Raw genomic sequence first — 22,215 nt, forward strand, 5'->3', positions numbered from 1 at the left:
CACATCAATAATAAACACTAAATTGTCGTTGTGTTAATTATCAGCTTATTATAACTATTGTTTGACTATGCGTATCTGCAGTCGTTTCATTTTGTTTATATTATACAGTTGATATCGCTCATCATTACCCGATAATCCCGTATATTTCAGTTTTAAAGCAAACTCCGGTAAATATTTACGATAAAAGTGCTCAGTACACACACACATTTGCAATTATTCTTAATATCAAATACATTTTGGCATTTGTTACTATTTAAAGATGTGATGAAATAACGTCCAATCGGGGCGTTTTTTTCCCACTGAACACGCGTAAATCGCCTGACGTGATGTTCATTTTTTTATACAACACAAAATACATTCTCACTTTCCATGCGACGTTCTACATGTCTGCATAATTTTCGCGCGCTTTTTATGGAGACAAAGGATATTTTAGCACTGTTTATTTGACGCTAGAATTTGTTAATGTCGCATTAGCATTAAAATTCGGAAACGTGTTTCGGATTACAAATTTAGTAAAGCTCATTTGAGAATCAAACGAAACATTAACATTGTGCGTAATTAATGCAACGATAATTTGTTTAAGCGCATTACGTGCCATATCGCTAATTAAAACGTGAAAATAATAACTAGGAAAGTAGCGTAAATCTAGGTTTCTACACTACACAAATGTAGGTGTATATCTTTAATACACTACACAAATGTAGGTGTATATTACGCTGAGCGTACCTGAAAATAAAAATTAATAATGGCATTACAATTTCCATGGTAATCAAAACTTTAATTACGATATTATTTTATACAAATAAATTTTTTGTTGTTGTTTTACAAAAGTACAGTCCAACCTGTCAATAAAGACCACTGAAGGGATTTGGTCGCTGTGGTCTTTGTTCACAGGTGGTCTTTATTCGCAGGGTCGATCGAAACTTTGCAAAATATGCTAGTAGTTTTTTAACAGGTACCTTATCTATGTATGTGCTCTATTATTTAAATGTTTGAATACTTATGCATGTATAATGAAATAAAGGATTGAAAACACAGTTTTGTTTTACATTTGTATATTTATTACATGTTGCATTTCTATTCTCTTATGTTTTAATTATTTATTTAATTTGTCATATACTGTATAAATAACTATTGACATACATGTATACGTACATGTACATGTAATTCTACAAAGAACAAAGTACAAAATACACATAACATAGCAAACATTTATACATGAAATACCAGTAGAAACAACAACACACAATAAGCACTACGACCCCCGTCCCCCTTCACTCAAGACACACACAAAATCAAAACACTCACTTAAAAAAATCACTTATTTTACTCTGCTTGACACTAGAGTCCATCCTATATTTGATAAACACATCCTGTGCTTCCATGATTGAGTTCAGCAAGCAGTCATTTTTAAGAACTGCAAACGAGCGCAGCTTCTGAAGGCACTCAGCTGCTTCACTTACACTAACACACTTGGGAGCTTCTGTTCCATCGTCTTCCTCGTCATGCTCAGCGGCGGCATCGGCGGCGGTGTTTCCATTGAGATCGGCGAGGATCTGGGGTGCCGGTCGCTCCCAGAAATCCATGTTGTTATCACAAGTCGGCAGATTGTTGTCAATCTTGTCGAGTTCAGTGATATCACAACTGAAGAGCTCCTTGGAGACACGAAGCATGGACAGGGGAAGATCGTCCTCAGGTTCAAAATCAGTGTCACTCACGACGGTCGCATGGTCGCCCGTTGTTAGGAAGTCAGGTATGAGGCCACACTTCCCGAAGCACTTTGAAATCGTCTCTGTTGAGAGTTCCCGCCAAGCAGCCGAGATCCAATAGATGGCGTCGAGGATCGAGATGTCGTGCAGTATTTCGGGACCAAGCTTGGTGGGATGACGGTCCATCTCTTCCAGGACGTACTTAAGCTGCCGCTTCCGGAACTTAAGTTTCACCGCCTGAATTATTCCCGCATCCATTGGCTGTACCAAAGACGTCGTGTTCGGCGGAAGGAACTGTAAGTTCACGTTTTTCAGTTTGATGTTGGGGTGGACTGGGGCGTTGTCGAGCAGCAACAGGATGTTTCGCTTCTGCTTCCCCATCTGGCGATCAAGGTCCCTGAGCCAATCCTCCATCAGAGGGGTGATCATCCAAGCTTTTCGATTTGCCTCATAACGGACCGGCAGCTTCCGTACGTCTATGGATCCAAAGCAGCGCGGCTTCCGTGACTTTCCAATAACGAGCGGCTTCAGCTTCTCGCCTAAAAAGACAAACAGAAATTTTAAGATAATGATGTGTTCTCATTTTTAAAGAGAAAAATAATGCATTTGAATATCAACCGTACTTTCGTTTGACAACTGATCATGCATGTGCGATGTGAAGTTTTATTGCAGATTCGTTCAAACGACACACAGACACAATTTTGTTTTACGGATCATTTCGGCTTAGAGGACTGGATGAGTCATGTAAAATATCGAATATAAAATATATTTTTAATTAACAACTTTTATTAATTATTTTCAGCTCAATTCAACAGTGAAAAAATGCGTCTAATATCACTTTAACATAATGTTACATTACCTGTCATGGATGCACAGAGTGCAATTGTGATGCGAAGCTTTGATCGCTTGCCGCCGGCGCACGATTCACCCTTGGTGAAGTAGGTCGACCGGGTCGAATCCCTAAAGAATAGACCGCTCTCATCCATATTGAAGATGTCCTTGGGTTCGTACCCGGCACACACAGTGGGTAGCCTCTCCTTCCAGTCTCTTACAATATCACTCTTGACTTCACCCCGCTCACCACTCTGAATCTTAAATACAATGCTGTTTCTTTTTACAAAAGACGCGAGCCAGCCATTGCTAGCCTTAAAGTCCAAATATCCTAACTCACACGCAAACTTCAAGGCTTTCTCCTGGATCATAGGTCCAGACACAGGCAACAGCCTTGCACTTGCGTCAACAAACCACTTATGCACTAAGTCATTCACTGACGCGAATTCCGACTCACGCTTAGGGCGTTTACTTTCACAGTTTACGTTCTCCTCGAATTCGTCCATAATCTCACGTTTACGCTTTAAAATGCTCTGAATTTGAGTTTTTCCTACACCAAGATCACTAGCCACTCGTCTACAACTGTGTCCTTCACCTAACAAACTAATGACCTTAACGCGTTCTTCCAAAGTCAAGAACTTACGCTTGGAAGCCATAACGGTTAACTTGAACTGACAATTTACTTTTCTATAATCTATGAACGTCTTATTACGGAGAAATTTAAGAAGAGAATGACTATCAAAATGTTTGTCTTTAATAGGCATCGTAAATGATATGAAACCGTTAATTTCCTTAATGAGTTTATGAAAGCCAAATTTGTCTTTGATATTTTCGGCAATTAGTACATTAATCGCGAGTCACTTAAATACAAAGGCAAATTTTTACACTTTTGACAAACTGTCAAATGCATAAAAGAAGCAGGCGACTACCAATTAGCAATGCATGTTAAATAAACAAACAACTGCTATCGAGTGCAATTAACTGTCACTTGCCAATATCTCCATAGCGACCGACGAGTCCACTGGTAAGATGTGTATCATGTGACTACGCAGCGTCCTGGCGGCCATTTTGTTTTTTGAAAGTTGCGATTTTTATGATTGCAGTGGTCGTTGTAAGCTATCAAAATGGAGTTTGGGAATGTAAAAGGGTGGTCGTTGGTCTTTGTTCACAGGTGGGCTTTATTCGCAGGTTCAATATATAGTGAAATCGTTCGGGAGGAAATCGGTGTGGTCGTTATTGACTGTCGGTCGCTATTAACAGGCGGTCGCTCGGGCAGGTTGGACTTTACATGTAAAATTGGTTTGCAATTATTACGATACAAAGATAAAGCAGCGCGTACATAAAATGAAAACACTGATGAAATTTGACACATTAACTGCACATCAACTGCTTAAAAACTAAGTCAGACATGTCTTGATTTATATCGCGCTCCGGATATATCGCGATCGCGATCTTTGGACCCCGTTAATCGCGATATAATGGATCTGTAGTGTATATTTATTTATATATTGTATTGTTTAATAATCTTGTTGTGGCATTGTAGATATGGTGCCTGCCTAGCCATTGGGAGGCCACAGGTTTGATCTCTTCTTGGGGAGGGTTCTCATGATATTTACAAAAACACTATGTACTGGTTCTTCCCAGGAAACAGACTTGAGAGTATCTCAATAAGCCTAAGGCTTTGGATGCAGTCTAGCTAAAATAAATAAGTTTATTATTATACATACATTAATCTTAATGTTTATTTGAATGGTTTTCAATAAAGTTAATATTAATTTCCTAGTCCTACCACATAAAGTATGTTATGTTTTGTTCTCACAAAAACCATTCATGTCCATATTAAAAAAGTGTTTGTTAATCTTAAGAATCTTTGAACTAGAGGCATGTTACTGTTGAGTTAAAATTATATCTACATAAATATATACATTAATGCCAAACCAAATAAAGAATAAATAGCCATTTTTGGAGACGATATATATTGATATTATTACCCATGAAATCATTCAATCTGATCCCTGGAATTACTCTAACTCATTGGACTTGAAGAGTCATTATGACTGATAAGCACTTTCAAACACCTATATAAAAGTAATAGCAAGATATGAATGCATGTTTCTTTTATATAAATACAACAACAAACATATATACTGATTAAATGCAAATAACAATACAATTTATATTCAAAGGAGGTACTTCATACTCAAATTCAAATAACCAAGTGCCTAAGTGATAAACTAGAAATAGGTTTGATGTTTTGAAATGTTATTGAATAATAGTGCTACATATTTGTATGAATATGCATGATTTGAGTGTCATATAACATACATTTTTTAACTGTTGTTGTTTTTTGCACTATTTTCTAATGAAAAGTTTTAGTAAAAATACGTGGTCTATAATTAATTAATTTTGATTGCATAATATTATTATGCCCCCCTTTGAAGAAGAGGGGGTATATTGTTTTGCACATGTTGGTCGGTCTGTCCGTCAGATGGTTTCTGGATGATAACTCAAGAACGCTTAGGCCTAGGATCATGAAACTTTATAGGTACATTGATCATGACTGGCAGATGACCCCTATTGATTTTCATGTCACTAGGTCAAAGGTCAAGGTCACAGTGACTTGAAATAGTAAAATGGTTTCCGGATGATAACTCAAGAATGCTTAGGCCTAGGATCATGAAACTTCATGGAAACATTGATCTTGACTGGCAGATGACCCCTTTTGATTTTCAGGTCACTAGGTCAAAGTTCAAGGTCACAGTGACTCGAAACAGTAAAATAGTAAGGATGATAACTCAAGAATGCTTATGCCTAGGATCATGAAACTTCACAGGTACAGTGATAATGACTGGCAGATAATATCTATTGATTTTCAGCTCACTAGGTCAAAGGTCAAGGTCACAGTGACTTGAAATAGTAAAATGGTTTCCGGACGATAACTCAAGAACACTTACCCCTAGGATCATTACACTTCATAGGTACATTGATAATGACTTGCAGATGACCCCTATTAATTTTCAGGTCACTAGGTCAAAGGTCAAGGTCACAGTGACTCAGTAAAATGGTTTCCTGATGATAACTCAAGAATAATTAACCTAGGATCATGAAACTTCATAGGTATATTGATCATGACTGGCAGATGACCCCTATTAATTTTCAGGTCACTAGGTCAAAGGTCAAGGTCACAGTGACAAAAAATGTATTCACACAATGGCTGCCACTACAAATGACAGCCCATATGGGGCGCATGCATTTTTTTCAAAACAGCCCTTGTTTATATTATATTCACAAACTGTGAAAAACATGAGATGCATAAATAATTTAAAACGGGTTGAAAGGCTAAAACGGCAATTCATCACCTTTATTAGAGATTTACATGTCTACTTTCTAGATTGAAATGATCTTTTGCCCGTGGTATTTTGTTGGTACCTTGTTCCTGTTCATAGCGTTTGGACCATTTCTATCCACCAATGATTAGAGCATACCCTGGTGTATCTGCAACATCAATATATGTAAAAGGGTTTAAATAAATACTGAAAAAATTAAATAAAATTTATTAACAGCCAGCACACCTTAAATTTGCCATAGCGATAAATGAAAAATGCTAGTTTGCGTGTTACATAGCCACAAATTTAATATGTTACAGTGGGGCAGGGTGTTGGTGTTGTATCTACTGTAAGTAAACCAAGCAATATAGATTGAAAAAATAGTTCAATGTTGTATTAATAAGAACACGTTTTTCATTATAAATGGCATTTAATTTTATTATAATACAATTTTGGGCATTCATGGAATAGAAGAAATGATTGTTGGTATTTACATTGGTCTGTTCTGGTAACATAAATATGCAATGACAGTCTGCTCAAATTAATCATTCAAGTTTGAGATTAGCAAAGCATGGTGTAAAATGTCAACACATTAGGCCATATTAAATTTTTTTTTTTTTACCGATTAATACTAAATAAAATGTTAATAATAATAATGCTTGCCATCTACATGGTGTAATACTCCTACAAATACGATATTTATGTACATTAACAAATAAGATATCAATACACTAATGATACCTACCCGTTTGGCGTCGCATCTTGCCTGCTTATAGCTCTAATCCATGCGGTTTTCGTGGCATGATTTCTAGGCATTTTGTGCAGTGTTACATGCTTGCCATATATGCCAAATTGTCCCACATCAGGCCTTTACCTTGCCAGTTTGGAAAAAAATCATATAATTTATAGTTATATACTTTGTAAGGTTATTATAAAATACAATTCATATATAATAAGCATTAGACACTTCTTTCTTTAAAAAAAAAAAGACATCAATGGAAATTGGGATTTTTTTTTGTTCAATATTGGTTTGGAATCGGGTACCTTTTAGGGCAATTTTTACATAGCAAAAACCCCCTGATATAATATAAAGTAATTGTTCAATAATGTATATGTGCCATTTTATTGCTACAATAGACAAAATAATACATGTTTTCAGAATTATTGATTTATAAACATGAGTAATGAAGTATTTTGACTGTCACTACATGGCATGTCTATAAATAGAAACTGTGTTGCTGGGAAAGAGACACTTTCTGACCTTGTCTTAATTTTGTGGTTGTTTAATGATTGTACATGAACACTATGTTTACCTGTTGATTGAACTGTGCAATTGTTTCAGTATGTGTAATTGTTTTCATCTGTGTAATTGTTTTACTTCAATTCATATCTTACTCAACAGTCGCATTTCAACATGTCAAACGTTAACTAAATAGCTCTGCTACTGATGTTTATTGTCATGTTTTACTATTGAATCATTGAAATGTATGCATATATTTTAGATGTGTAAAGGCCTCTTTATAACAACATATGCGTAATACAATATCACTGCAGTATGTTTAATAAGATTATTTAACATTTACAGTAATTCAATATCTTGATGTTACTCTGTTTTGCAGTAGACCACTCTTCTCGAAAAAGTGCACTAAATGCGAATTTAATGCGCATTAAATGCACATTAAATGCGCATTTAATGCGCATGTTATTGGCACCGTATTTTTTGCTTAACAAGTGCATTTTAATCTGTTAAAAAAAACACTTTTTACTAGTGTGTTTATACATTCAGGCTGTCAAGCGGTCATACTTTTTCCTACTATTTCCTACTTTTTCATCAGGATCCTACTTTTTCCTATTTTTTTACCAAATCTTCCTACTATTCCTACTTTTTCATTTTCAATGGAGAATTTTTCTTTTAAAGAGTTTATTTAGTAAACTTGCAGGATGAATGAATCTATGGCATGACTGTATCCCTGTTAAGGTGCATTCATCTAGATGAGACCTGACAACCCATGCTGACTGTCTGCTAGCACCTCTTCAGGAGCATAAATATTTATTTCTTATGTAACTTTTAAAATTATTGACAAGTTTTTTTTTTTAAGTAACAATAGTGCCTTGTTTACTTCCTTAGCATTTGTACACTGCAGACTTCACTACCTTACACAGTTCTCAGTGATGCAAGAGCTGAGGGAACCCATTGTTTATTCCAGTTTTATTTTGTTTCCATTGACAACAATTTGACCAAACCTTATGCATGTTTACATGATATTGCTGTTTGGAATGTAGAGATATAGAGATACATGTATTGTATGAGTGGTTACAATGTATGTAATATGGAATTTATTACACAAGTTATTGAAAAAAAGATAAAACTGATACTTTGCCGAGTTTTCATCATTTACAAATATAATGTAATAAATTCTGTATTACATGACAACGGATATGATGTTCTATTGATATCATAGGTACATCATGTTTAGTAATTAAAGATAAATGCACAGAGCCTAAATGCCCTGATACATTTTTATGCTCCCGGTAGGGTGGCATATTGCAGTTGTACTGTCAGTCCGTTTGTCTGTCTGTCTGTGTGTGTGTGTCCGTCCAAAAACTTTAATATAGCCATAACTTTTGCAATATTGAAGATAGCAACTTGATATTTGGCATGCATGTGTATCTCATGAAGCTGCACATTTTGAGTGGTGAAAGGTGAAGGTCATCCTTCAAGGTCAAAAGTTAAAAAATACAATCCAAGGGAAGTAATAAGCTTTAAAAGGGAGATAATTTCTAAACCTGCCAAATGATATATTGAAATTTTATTTTAAAGCTGCGCAATAGTGGGCATTGTGTTTCGGACAAACACAATTCTTGTCTAATGATGCCATAGCTAGTGAGGTAACTTCAAGGTGTTAAAGCGAAGTATTAAAATTATTAAACGGCATTATTACACTCCCGCAAAGTCATCAATAATGTAAAAGCCATTATTTGAAACTGGAATAAACAATGTAGTGCAACTGTTTCATTGCCCAATCAATGCTGTCATAAAAGATGTCAGGTGATAAGGTCCTATCTCCAGTTGCATGACCAGTCATTTTGAATGTAACTTAAGTCATTATAACTGCACCCTATTGTCAATTTAAAGGTTTCACAATGTAGCTGTAGCAGAGCATTTACACTGCTTTATATACTAGTATTAATCTTGAACAACAAGTTGGTGTATCACTAAATAAATTTGGTCTTCTGCTTAAGGATATAACATGCACACTATAATTACCATTTTTATATCGATACACAGAAGACCTTTAACCACTTATTTGATGATACACCAAAATGAACAGCATCTAATTACATGTATACTTCTTTATCAGGGTAGCTTTGCTTGAAACTTAATTATCATAGATACACTATAAGTGCTAAAATTCCTAGTGGGAAAACAAAGTTTAACCCTTCATGGATGGAGAAGTTGGACAACAGTGGAAAAACACTGGGATCATGGTGCAAGAGAGATACCGGCAATGAGTTTGCAAGATATTGTACTGTCTGAATGAAGTCCATCTTGTAGTAATTCTGCTGCTAATCAACTTATAAGTCATGCAGATGGATAAAAACACAAGGAAAACATGAAATACATGCATGATTATTCACAAAAGCGTTTGTTTGGAAGTGCCCAAAAGCCAAGCAGCTCTCAGGGTTGTGGGGATAAATCTATCTGTATGCAAGTACATCCATCACACAAGGAACAGGTACAAAAGGCTGAAATCTTCTGGGCCCTTAAGGTAGCTTCAAGTGGGTATCCATACAGAACATGTGATGGCACTCCTGCTCTGTTTCAAGCTATGTTTCCTGGACCTGTGTCTAAAAAATAAGTATTATGTATTCCTACTTTTGAGGAAAAAGTTCCTACTTTTTCCTACTTTTTTCCTATTTTTCTTGCAAAAGTAGTTCCTATTTTTTCCTACTTTTTGAAAAAGGTCACTTGACAGCCTGTACATTTAAGTGTATTTTTTTCCACGAAATAATACACTTAAGTGCGTTTATTATGATAATAAGTGCGCTTAAGTTTATTTTTAAGTGCATTTATACACTTGAGTGTATTTTAAGACATACAAATAATACACTTCATGGTCAAAGTAAATTTTTTAAAGCGCATTAATACACTTGAGTGCATTTCCAGTCATTCAAATAATACACATTACAGAATTAAAAGCAAATTATTTAAGCGCATTAATACACTTGAGTGCATTTCCAGTCATACAAATAATACAATTCATTGAGTATTCAAAGTGAATTTTTGTAAGCGCATTAATACACTTGAGTGCATTTCCACTGATACAAATAATACACCTTACAAAATTGAAAGTGAATTTTTTTAAGCGCATTAATACACTTGAGTGCATTCCCGGTCATACAAATAATACACCTTACACTATTAAAAGTGAATTTTTAAGCGCATTAATACACTTGAGTGCATTTTCAGTCATACAATTGATACACTTTTTGAAGTGTTGGAAGTGAATTTTTTAAGCGCATTATACGCTCAAGTGTACTTTTCATCACTTCAAATTAATATGCTTAAAAATTAACCAAATTTAAAAAAAATCCCAGCATTTTGAAGTCAGCATTCATTCTTTATTGAAAGGTTAGTGTAAACACATACATAAAAAACAAAAAGTACAATTCAATAGATAAATACACACTTTTATTAGAATGTTAAACCTTAAAAAACAAAAACAAATGTTACATATCTACATAAAAGAGAGGATTCAAACGGGCTATTGCCTATCTGGAATTAACAATTGAAAATATCAAGCTCATACCAGTGATTTTTCTCCCCTCTGATTATCGGTAACTGATTAACAGCCAAATACAGGTGGTTTCCACTTCAAAAATATTAAAGATTTCCCCTCCTTAAGCTGAAATGTTTTCCCTATCATTTACTAGATTTTTATATATTACATTAATTCCTTTTTAATATGGACAAAAGCAGTACATTTAATTCAATCATATTCTGGATCCTAATATATGATAAATGAACAGTATTCATGAAATTTATATAAATCTATACCTTATTTTTAAGATCTTCCTTTTTTTGTTCATTTTTGCGCTAAAACATGCCCTTCTGAGAGCCAGTACGTACAGGTTGTTTTGAATTTCCAAAGAAAATCACTGCATACATGCTGACAATATTTAGCAGCTTAGCCCCTGTCACTATATTTGTTGTTATACACTGTTCCTTACAAAGAATGCATTCATAAACAACCCTTTATAGAGCACTTCACCAGCTGATCAGGTCTGAATACTACTGTCATGGTCTGCGAGGCGCTTCTCGTGCATGATCTCATTTGAGATCAGGTCCTGAAAGATATTTTATAATGTAAGTGTTAAATATTGCTGTTATGGTAATCTTGTTCAACAATTGCTATAAATATCATAAATTTAAATCAAAACAAGTTTGTTGGCTTGTTGTTTTTGTTTGTTTATTTTTGCAATTTTAATCTCGTGATCACATGTGACTTAACGCTTTTCATAAATAATTTAAAGAAATTACGTTTGATAGAAAATACTGTTAATAAATGTACTAATATATGTGGTCTCCTTTTACTGTGTGGACTGGTCGGAAGTGTGACTTCTTTGAATTGCAATAACCTTTATTATATAGTTTTACCTCTCAACAAATCCATCTTTTCTTGGTCAAGGACAAGCTACAGGGCACGGTTTCCCACTCCTGTTCCCCTCAAGTTGGCCTGGTATACATGTCCATACATCAGGTAGTCCCCTTTTTGCTCCCTTATTTGGCAGGCGATGATGCACATTCTGTCCAATGGATCTTCCGATCAATGTAAATTTCACCTTGGGGTTTAACCTTCAAATATAAAATATTAAAGTTCTGATTAAATATGGGGGAAAGAAATCTGTTCATTAATGACAAGAAATAGGTATAAATAAATTTTAAGATGACAATAACCATAAAATACAGCCATAATAATTCAAATGGTGTTTTTTTCCTTAAAATTGCATTACATTTACTCATCCAGTTACATTTCCCAGTGACAATACATAAATATGATAATGATCATAATTAATTTAATTAAAAAGAGATGCAGAAATGGAAATACAAACCTGTTACAGCTGTTCTTCAGCATTCCAAAAAAACAAAAACGGCAGTTGTTGATCACTTTAACCACCCACTTTGAATCTTCTTTGCAACAAACTTATTGTTGATTTACACATTGTAGTAAATACACATTGTTTTCATCACACAATAGTTAATGTGCTGAAAGAATTTCAAGACATTTTACACTAGAATTAATGTTGCTGAATTATACATAAAAATTTAGCTCAATTTAAGTTGCTGAAACCAAATTGTTTACAAAAATAACTTCCTGTGCTCCAAATAACTTGCTGTGCTCCAACCAATCAAAAGTGGTTTGTTTTCAAATAGATGGTCCCAGAACCAATCAAAATTCTATAAACACCCCTTTGTTTTGGCTAGATGGAGCACTGATAGGCATTAGTGTTTATGATGCTAATTGATCTCTTATCTGATCCTGATCTTATCTGATATTTATTGAATAATACACAGCACACTTAGCATATATTATTTAATTGTGAATATTTCAATATAACATACTGAATGGTGTTAGGAAATAAATATAATATTATAAATATTATTTAAATTGTCTTTTAAAATGTATGTTAATAGTCAATGTGGTAGACATTAATTGAATTGGGGTTAAATATCAGTGTAAGAAAGTTCAAATACTTGTTTTTTATGTTGTGAAGATATAATTGATTCTGGCAAGACCACATAATTTTTTTGACACTGTCAATATTTTTAATTATTTACCCACAGCCTGATTTAGTTGTACTTTTCCCTTTAAAAGCTGCTCTACTAATTCACATATTTTATGAGCAGACAAATTGTTATAATAAGACCATAAACATTATGTGAAGATAACAAAGAATTCAGTACAATCCTCCTATTAAACACTATATCTCTGTCCTTTAACTTCAGTTATTTGCTATAGTGTTGCTCTTTTTTATGAAGATGCACTAAAACTACACTTGTACAGAAAGAATATTTTTTTTGCAAATCAGAAGATACACTAATATGCACAAAAAATGCACTTCATTGAAAAAATGCACTTATTGCATAAAAAGATGCACTTTGTCTACAGAAGATACACTTAAAGTACAGTAAAATACACTTAAAGATAATGAAAATACAGAAAAAATGCACTTTAGTGCACTTAATTATGAAAAAAATGCAGAAAAAATACACTTTTCGGTAAAAATGCAGAAAAAATACACTTTTTAAAGCGTATTTTGTTAAAAAGTGTATTTTATTTTGAGAAGGGCAGTGTGCTGTGAGTCCCACAGGAGACAGGCTGTACATCACCAGCTGGCACAAGCTTCACACCCTGGCCAGGGATGGCACACTCCTGGCTACATACTCAGACACAGCACTACGTGGCCCACGTGGTCTACATGTGACCCCTGCAGGCCAGGTGCTGGTCTGTGGATACTGGCCTGGCACTGTACTACAGGTGGGCTGGGAGGGAGAGAGTAAGCTGGCTACATGGGAGGATGGACTGTGGAACCCACGGTCAGTCTGCTACAGCAGCACCACATCATCCATCATTGTGGGACAGGGGTGGTACGACAGCATCCTGGTGTTCAGAGTGGAATAGTGTGTACATGTATGTATTAGCTGTTGTAACTAGTGATTAGTATTTTAATTACAATGTGTTGTTTAGCATACGAACATAGTAGTGTGTGATGTTACAATACAACATTAAGTGTGTAGTGAAAGATACAAATAATTTATGTACATGTACACATATTGTTATCTGCTTATACAATGTGAGGGTTTTTGTTGGAACATTAGATCTAATGCATATTATGTTATGTTGTCATAACATTTGTGTCATTATGGTCCTAACATTTAGTTCTTGTAAACTGTGCATGAAAAAACAAAGCATTTCAACTGAAAATTTCATATTTGTACATAAATGCACATGTACATAGCAACTGAGGCTATTTTTAGACTTTCATTTCTATAAACACCATGCCATGTAAGAAATGTATATGGATGAATATTTTTTAAATAAAATATTGTTTAAGTAATCTTTGGAGGAGCATATATTGATATTTTACGCCATGTTTACAGAAAGGTAACACTTGATGTGAGATTTATTAATTTGCCATATTTTATGCTGTTGAACATCTGTTATTGATTTTCATTACATTTATATAAATTTGTGTGAGTCCTAAATATACATACAAGAAAAACATCAAGCTATTTTGCTGCTCCAGTCGCTGCTGAGTCAGGACAAGGATGCTGAGGATGTGGTGGACAAGGATGACCTGAATACACAGAAGGTAACAAAGACGTTTTAATTATCAGGCCTTTTCATAAAGTTGTGAGATATTTAATAAAGCTTATAAATATGATTCCATGGAATACATTTGTTCTCAATAAGAAGGACCCTGGCCTCATTCCCAGCACAGTGTAATAAAAGCTTTAGAGTTAGTTTTCATGCATGCAATGGCAACAATGTACGGCTGCATGGGAAAACAGGACTTAATGCATGTGTGTAAAGTGTTGTCCCAGATTAGCCTGTGCAGTATGCATATTCCATATTGGTTCGCTCAACGTTACAGCTACTCGCTCAGCAAAGAAGACAACTGTCTGGTGAAAGGCTGGCCATTTACAGTCCAGTGATGTGGGGGGGAACGCGGCCTTTCCATGTCTGGGGATTGCATTAAAGTTAAAAATATTAATTATGAATTGACAGATTAATAAAGTATTGACAAACACTTTAAATGATGTTTGAGTACGATATGGTTTGATTGAATCAATTGTCATGTTATTTTGGATAAGGAACCAGTGAAATGCCAAGTTCAAAATTCATGAGAATGAAGTTTTGCCTTTGAAAAACTTCAACTCTTATTGAGAGACATGGTTTGTTATAGATTGTAATATAAACCTTTTGTACCAGTACATATTTCCCATGTTTTCAGGAGAGCCCCGGTTTTGATATAGAGTTGGTACGGCAACAGCACCAGTCGGGCCCGCACAAGCCTCAAGTCAAGCACGACCCCTCCCCTGACCCCTAGCTTCTCCCATTTGACTTCCAGCTTCAAAGGGTCAGCATCGTTGAACAAATTCCTCCTATAAAAAATTTTTAGCACAAAGAGTTTTCACACATGGTTCTCATCAACCACAATTTTCGTGTCGAGTGATCCGCACTTTAGCCTGTTTGGTTTGTTAGACCCGAGTGCCAGAGATGGGACAACCGTTACAGACACAAGGACTTATTGCAGAAGTTATGGCAACATGTACAGTCAGTTCTCAATGTTGGACTTCACAACTAATATCACGATAAATACAAAGTTGGATAACTCGTTCCATTCTTTTTGGGACAAACAATACAACGGAAAGTAACAAGAGAAAATCAAGGAATATTTGTAGAGTTTTAGTCCGAAGCGTATGCTTACCACTGGCATACTCCTGGACAGTCGTTACTTTACGGACAGTCCCGGTTTGTCCTCACAGGTGTCCAAACTGTCCAAAGAGAATGCACTTTTGACGCAGTTGCTAACTTAAAAAGGCAGCACCTACTTTGTTGTGAACACTCAGAGCATCCATGGCCATGCCTCAGGCGGGAAGTTCGACCAACAGCTGAAACAAGATGCTAAAGGTGAACCCATCAGGGTTTGTAACTTCCCACTCCAATCCTTAACAGCCTGGCATGGAGTCGGCGCTTGAGAAGGCGTTGAAAAATGACAGCAGTTTTGTTTTGTGGTCCAGTATGCCCTTTGGCTCTCAACCTGATGTTAGGTAGAACTCAAACTGGGCCCTTAGCAATATCAGCGAGGCTAGAATGTCATCTCTGCATCTTGAGCTTCAGGTGAGACCTTACAGTGTTATTTATTTGGTCAAAGCATTCCTAATCTCAAAAAGTCTATTCCATAGTTTTAGATAATTACTGGCTTAATTCCCAATTAAATGTTTGCCAAAACAAATACTGTTTTGAATGGGTTGTGACATTGAGTTCATTTCCTTATTCAGCTCTATAAGTTGAACATTTATATTTATAGCACTGATTCTCAATTTTTAAGTACTCGTTAGCAAAATGTTGTATTGCGTCATATTTAAAGTGGTATAGTGTCACGTCTAAAAGTGCTTAAGTTATTCCTGTTTTTTTAATGTACAGATAAATATGGCAGCTTGCTACATAATGTACTTTACCATGTATTCCTCACTGTTTAAAACCCCAAAATTTCGATTTAACATGTTGGTGCGCGTTATTCATTATTACAATGCTATTGTGAGTGCTAACTTGAGAAAAAAAAATCATTATGCAATCCTAAATATAAAATATAGACTCAATGTGTTGCATTAAAAAGCAGGTGTGTTAAGTAAGGTGTTTCAACATACATTGTCAAGGCATATTCATTTGTCACTAAAAACATTCTATTTTTAGCTCGACTATTATATATGAAATATATATAGTAGAGCTATCCTACTCATGTCGGCGTTTCTGTTTCCGTTGCTGTTTCCGTTAGCGTGCAAATGTTAAAGTTTTTGTACTACCCCAATTGTTTTAATTGTCCCTTGACATATTGCTTTCATATTTTGAATACTTCTTTACCAACATGAGCCCAACCTATAAACAAGAGCAGACAACTCTATCAAGCATTTTGTCATAATTATGGCGTCTTTTCCACTTAGAATATGCAGCAAATGTTAAAGTTTGCGTATTACCCCAAATATTTCCTATATCCTTTGACATATTGCATTTATATTTTGCATACTTGTTTACCAACATGACCCCAACCTATAAACAAGAGCAGACCACTGTATCATTTTGACATAATTATGGCCCCTTTTACACTTACATAAATTGCCATAACTTCTCTATTTATGATCACATTTTATTATTACTTTGACAAAACAACACTTACCTGAATACCACAATGGATTCCACCCAAAACAATACCCCACGCCTCTACCCAGAATCCCTCCCCCCCCCCCCAGCCTCCCCCTCCCCCCAATTTTTTTTTTAAACATCATCTTATAAATAACCACACCTCACATTATACCCTCCTCTCACCCCCCCCCCCCTACCCCCCCAACCTCCCCCCCCTAATTTTTTTTAAACATCATCTAATAAATTACCCAACCCCACATTATACCCCCTCTCACCCCCCCTACTTCCCCCTACCCCCCCCCCCTTTTTATACGCCCGTATAAAATACGGGACGTATTATGTGAAACCCCTTGGCGGGCGGGCGGGCGGCGGGCGGAAGGCATCACTTTGTCCGGACTCTAATTCAAATTGTATTCATCTGATCTTCACCAAACTTGGTCAGCAGTTGCATCTAGTTGATATCTAGGCCAAGTTCGAATATGGGTCATGCCGGGTCAAAAACTAGGTCATAGGGTCAATAAGTGCATTTTCAAAGGGGCCACTTTGTCCGGACTCTATTTCAAATTGTATTCATCCGATCTTCACCAAACTTGGTCAGCAGTTGCATCTAGTTGATATATAGTCCAAGTTCGAATATGGGTCATGCCGGGTCAAAAACTAGGTCATAGGGTCAATTAGTGCATTTTCAACGGCGCCACTTTGTCCGGACTCTAATTCAAATTGTATTCATCCGATCTTCACCAAACTTGGTCAGTAGTTGCATCTAGTTGATATCTAGGTCAAGTCCGAATATGGGTCATGCTGGGTTAAAAACTAGGTCACTGGGTCACTTAGTGCATTTCAAGGATTTAGCATGGTGTCCACTCTCTAATTGAAGTATTTTTCATCCGATCTTCACCGAATTCGGTCAGAAGTTGTGTCTAAATGATATCTAGGTCAAGAACAAATATGTGTCTTGGCGGGTCAAAAAATAGGTCACAAGGTCACTTAATGAATTTCAAGCGTTTAGCATGGTGTCCGCTCTCTACTTGAAGTAGTTTTCATCTGATCTTCACTGAATTTGGTCAGAAGTTGAGTCTAAATGATATCTAGGTCAAGAACAAATATGGGTCTTGCTGGGTCAAAAACTAGGTCACTTAATGCATTTCAAGCATTTAGCATGGTGTCCGCTCTCTAATTGAAGTAGTTTTCATCCTGTCTTTACCAAATTTGGTCAGAAGTTGTGTCTAATTGATATCTAGGTCAAGTTCAAATATGTGCTGCTTAATTTTCAAAAATATATCATTTTGCCACTCAAATGGTAAAGCTATCAAGTTGTCCAAAACCTTCAAACGGGCGTATCTTGTGACAGTTTGGCACTCTTGTTTTCCTTTTTTTTATTTTTGAAAGATCGTCTAATAAATGACCAAACTCCACATTATACCCCCCTCTAACCCACCCCCCCCCCCCCCCCCCTCCAAAAAACAATTTTTGTTTTTCCTTTTTTTATTTTTGAAAGATGGTCTTATAAATTATTGAATATGAACAATTTCCCCATGATGGCTTACGTTATACTGTCAAGCACTCGAATAGTCGAGCGCGCTGTCCTCTGACAGCTCTTGTTAGTTTACTTTCTATTTCCTTTTCAGAAAACATTATAAGCAAACAAGACAAACATCATGAATGTTTAGGCAATCCCAATCCACTTAGTGCACAAATACTACAACTCGCTCAGGAAATTCAGCACGCCACCTTTTAACATATTCTCACAAGGCGCTAAATCTACACTTCCAACAGCTGAGCCTTGGTGAGTTCAACTTTCATCACGACGAGTCACTCGAGGTGAAACAATCTTATCCACAGATAGAGCAGGCGCTGAGTGACTCGCCTCTTAAAGTGACTGACCTCCATATGTTGCTCTCCAATAATATGAACCTGACGCCTGAGGAGCAGCGTTGTCCTACATTCCCGGTTCAGGGTGGTGACTTTGGCGTCAAGACTCACACAATCTCTGGCTATGGCAGCAGCAGCAACAAAAACAGGAAGTATTTCAGCTGCGCTCTGTGAAAACATGGCTTAATGCATGTGCCTTAAGTGTTTTACCCACAAAAGCGTGTTAAGTCTGCCCAAGCTAATTTGTGACCACACTTTCCGAATATACCTTCAAACAAAGAATTCCATAAAAGCTGAAAGTGTCGTGGCTGATTAGTTTGTACAGGCAAATCTGGAACAACTCTTTACGCTATAAATGCATTTAGCCCAGTTTTTAATGAGTTTAGAGTTGCACATTTAGTTCACGTTACATCAGCTTTTTGCTGACCTTTCTGTAGAAAAGTTCCTATTACTGATCAGGAATTTTGTGTTTTTAAATTGTAAATTGGTCAAACTGAGTAAATAAATACATATAAGAGTTGATTTGATATCAGTTTTAATCATAAAGGGTCAGGGCATATTTTCATACATTTTTGTGCCAAAATTCAGCCTCTAAACCAAAAGGTTTTTGTTTTGTTTTTCACATGTATATTTACAAAATTCCCCTTGCATAAATTAAAGAAAATACCTATTAAATGCTGGTTAATTTTAATTAAACAATCATTGAAATGCAGTCAACATTCTATGAAATAATTATCTGCATTTATTTTTAAATAAGGATATCTATAAATTAAAATTAACCACCTGTCCAAGTTTTAAGTATACAAATATGCCGCTGGAGTAAGAATATGCCCTGAAGATATTTATTCATTATACCCCTGTGATGATTGGGGTATATAGGAATCACCTTGGATGGATGTCTGTCGGTCTTAGTAAATGTTTGTGGCCTGTGGGTGTTCACTTACAAATTCAACGTTCAGCATTCAAACTTTCAGGTATTTTCATTCTCATATGAGGTTGTGCATCTAAATTTTGTATCATATTTCACTGAAAATTACAACACTTAGACAATCTATAACATCATGCGACATATTATGACTTGCATCATTGGGTGATATTTTTGTCACAATGATAACAAATTATTGTTTGACTAGAAAGCAATTACACCTTTTATCTTATAGTATTTTTATACAGATTAGAAGATAGTGTTTTCTTCAAAGAATTAAAAAAAACATATTTTGCTTTGGGATATAGTCAGCCATATAACTTGTTAATTGAATGGTCATGAAATAATGTTCATGTCCATTCTCTCAATGATTCTAGTACGGCAGTTGTCTGTTACTGGCATAAGTATATGCATTGAGTTAATCCAGGAAAAGGTTAAATAATGACAACACTACTCTGACTAAAATGCATTTTTATTAGCTCGACTATTATGAAATATATATAGTGGAGCTATCCTACTCACCTCGGCGTCGGCGTTCCCGTGAGCGTTGGAATGTTAAAGTTTGCGTACCACCTCAAATATTTCTCTTGATATATTGCTTTTATATTTTGCATACTTCTTAAGCAACATGAACCCAACCTATAAATAAGAGCGGACAACTTTATCAAGCATTTTGTAAGAATTATGGTCCTTTTTTCACTTATAATATGCATATTATTGATAAATTTATGCTAAAGTTTGCGTACCACCTCAAATATTTGTTATGTCCCTGAACATATTGCTTTCATCTTTTGGATACTTCTTTACCAACATGACTTCAATCTTTAAACAGGAGCAGACAACTGTAACAGGCATTTTGTAAGAATTATGGCTCTTTTCCCACTTAGAATATGCATACTATTGATAAATCTATGTTAAAGTTTGCGTACCACATCAAATATTTTCTATGTACATTGTAATATTGCTTTTATATTTTGCATACATCTTGAACAACATGACCACAATCTATAATCAAGAGCAGACAACTATATCAAGCATTTTGTAAGAACTATGTTCCCTTTTTATACGTAGAAAATTGAAACTTTTGTTAAGTTTTGTGTTTAGGTTCACTTTATTCCTAAAGTATCAAAGCTATTGTTTACATACTTGCAACACTCACTAACTATTGTAAGGGGACTGTGCATGCAAAGTTATGTAACTTTTAATGGCATTTTGACAGAATTATGGGCCCTTTTATACTTAGATAATTTAACATTTGGTTAAGTTTTTTGTTTTGGTCCATTTTACTCCTTAAGTATCATAGCTATTGCTTTCAGACTTGGAAAACTATCGTAAGGGGACTGTACAGGGCAAGTTGCATAACTCTGGTTGGCATTTAAACGGAATTATTGCCTTTTTTTGTCTTCGTAACTGAATATTTTGTTAGCTCATCTATTTTTTGAAAAAAAATTATGAGCTATTGTCATCACCTTGGCGTCGGCGTCGGCGTCCGGTTAAGTTTTGCGTTTAGGTCCACTTTTCTCACAAAGTATCAACGCTATTGCATTCAAACTTGGTACACTTACTTACTATCATGAGGGGACTGGGCAGGCAAAGTTAGATAACTCTGGCGTGCTTTTTGACTGAATTATGTGCCCTTTTTATACTTAGAAAATTGAAAATTTTGGTTAAGTTTTGCGTTTAGGTCCACTTTTTTCAGAAAGTATCAATGCTATTGCATTCAAACTTGGTACACTTACTGACTATCATGACGGGACTGGGCAGGCAAAGTTAGATAACTCTGGCGTGCATTTTGACAGAATTATGTGCCCTTTTTATACTTAGAAAATTGAAAATTTTGGTTAAGTTTTGTGTTAAGGTCCATTTTATTCCTTAGGTATCAAAGCTATTGCTTTCATACTTGCAACACTTACTAACTACCGTAAGGGGACTGTGCAGGCAAAGTTATGTAACTCTGACTGGCATTTGGACGGAATTATGGGCCCTTTATACTTAGAAAATTGAAAGTTTGGTTAAGTTTTGTGTTTTGGTCCACTTTACCCCTAAAGTATCATAGATATTGCTTTCATACTTGGAACACTCGCAAACTATCATAAGGGTACAGTAAAAGGACAAGTTGCATAACTCTGGATGTCATTTTTACGGAATTATGGCCCTTTTTTTACTTAGTAACTTTGAATATATGGTTAAATTTTGTGTTTCGATCCACTTTACTTCTTAAGTATCAAGGCTATTGCTTTTAAACTTCAAATACTTTCATGCTATCATGAGGTTACTGTACCTGGCAAGTTGAATTTTACCTTGACCTTTGAATGACCTTGACTCTCAAGGTCAAATTATTAAATTTCTCTAAAATTGCCATAACTTCTTTATTTATGATTAGATTTGATTGATACTTTGACAAAACTACTCTTACCTGACATACCACAATAGACTCCACCCAAACCATCGCCCGTGCCCCCCCCCCAACCCCCCCCCTATTTTTTTATTTTTTTTTTAAGATCATCTCACAAATGACCACCACACCCTCACACTATACCCCCCCCCCCCCACCCCACCCCCTCCCCAATTTTTTTTTAAACGGTTAAAAAACAAAACTATTTATTTTGATTATTTTATGT

General features: G+C 35.6%; 1 protein-coding gene and 3 long non-coding RNA genes across 4 annotated transcripts; 2 read left to right on the forward strand and 2 right to left on the reverse strand.

The window, feature by feature from the left end:
• Positions 1–1,304: 1,304 nt before the first annotated feature.
• Positions 1,305–3,821, reverse strand: LOC127854749 (tigger transposable element-derived protein 4-like). The gene is made up of 2 exons (XM_052389806.1): positions 2,569–3,821; positions 1,305–2,248 (listed from the first exon to the last, which is right to left on the reverse strand). The coding sequence occupies exons 1-2, from the start codon at positions 3,302–3,304 to the stop codon at positions 1,305–1,307; spliced, it is 1,680 nt and encodes a 559-aa protein (XP_052245766.1). The 5' UTR covers positions 3,305–3,821.
• Positions 3,822–11,022: 7,201 nt separating this feature from the next.
• LOC127855649 (uncharacterized) lies at positions 11,023–12,076 on the reverse strand. Its single transcript, XR_008037620.1, has 2 exons — positions 11,526–12,076; positions 11,023–11,215 (listed from the first exon to the last, which is right to left on the reverse strand). It is a non-coding gene; the product is annotated as an uncharacterized LOC127855649 (long non-coding RNA).
• Positions 12,077–13,446: 1,370 nt separating this feature from the next.
• Positions 13,447–19,791, forward strand: LOC127855647 (uncharacterized). The gene is made up of 4 exons (XR_008037619.1): positions 13,447–13,560; positions 14,177–14,242; positions 14,885–15,774; positions 18,426–19,791. It is a non-coding gene; the product is annotated as an uncharacterized LOC127855647 (long non-coding RNA).
• On the forward strand, positions 17,117–18,059 carry LOC127855650 (uncharacterized). Its single transcript, XR_008037621.1, has 2 exons — positions 17,117–17,302; positions 17,459–18,059. It is a non-coding gene; the product is annotated as an uncharacterized LOC127855650 (long non-coding RNA).
• Positions 19,792–22,215: the final 2,424 nt, after the last annotated feature.

Source organism: Dreissena polymorpha, chromosome 13 (genome assembly GCF_020536995.1).
Source record: "Dreissena polymorpha isolate Duluth1 chromosome 13, UMN_Dpol_1.0, whole genome shotgun sequence".
Lineage (NCBI taxonomy): Eukaryota > Metazoa > Mollusca > Bivalvia > Myida > Dreissenidae > Dreissena > Dreissena polymorpha.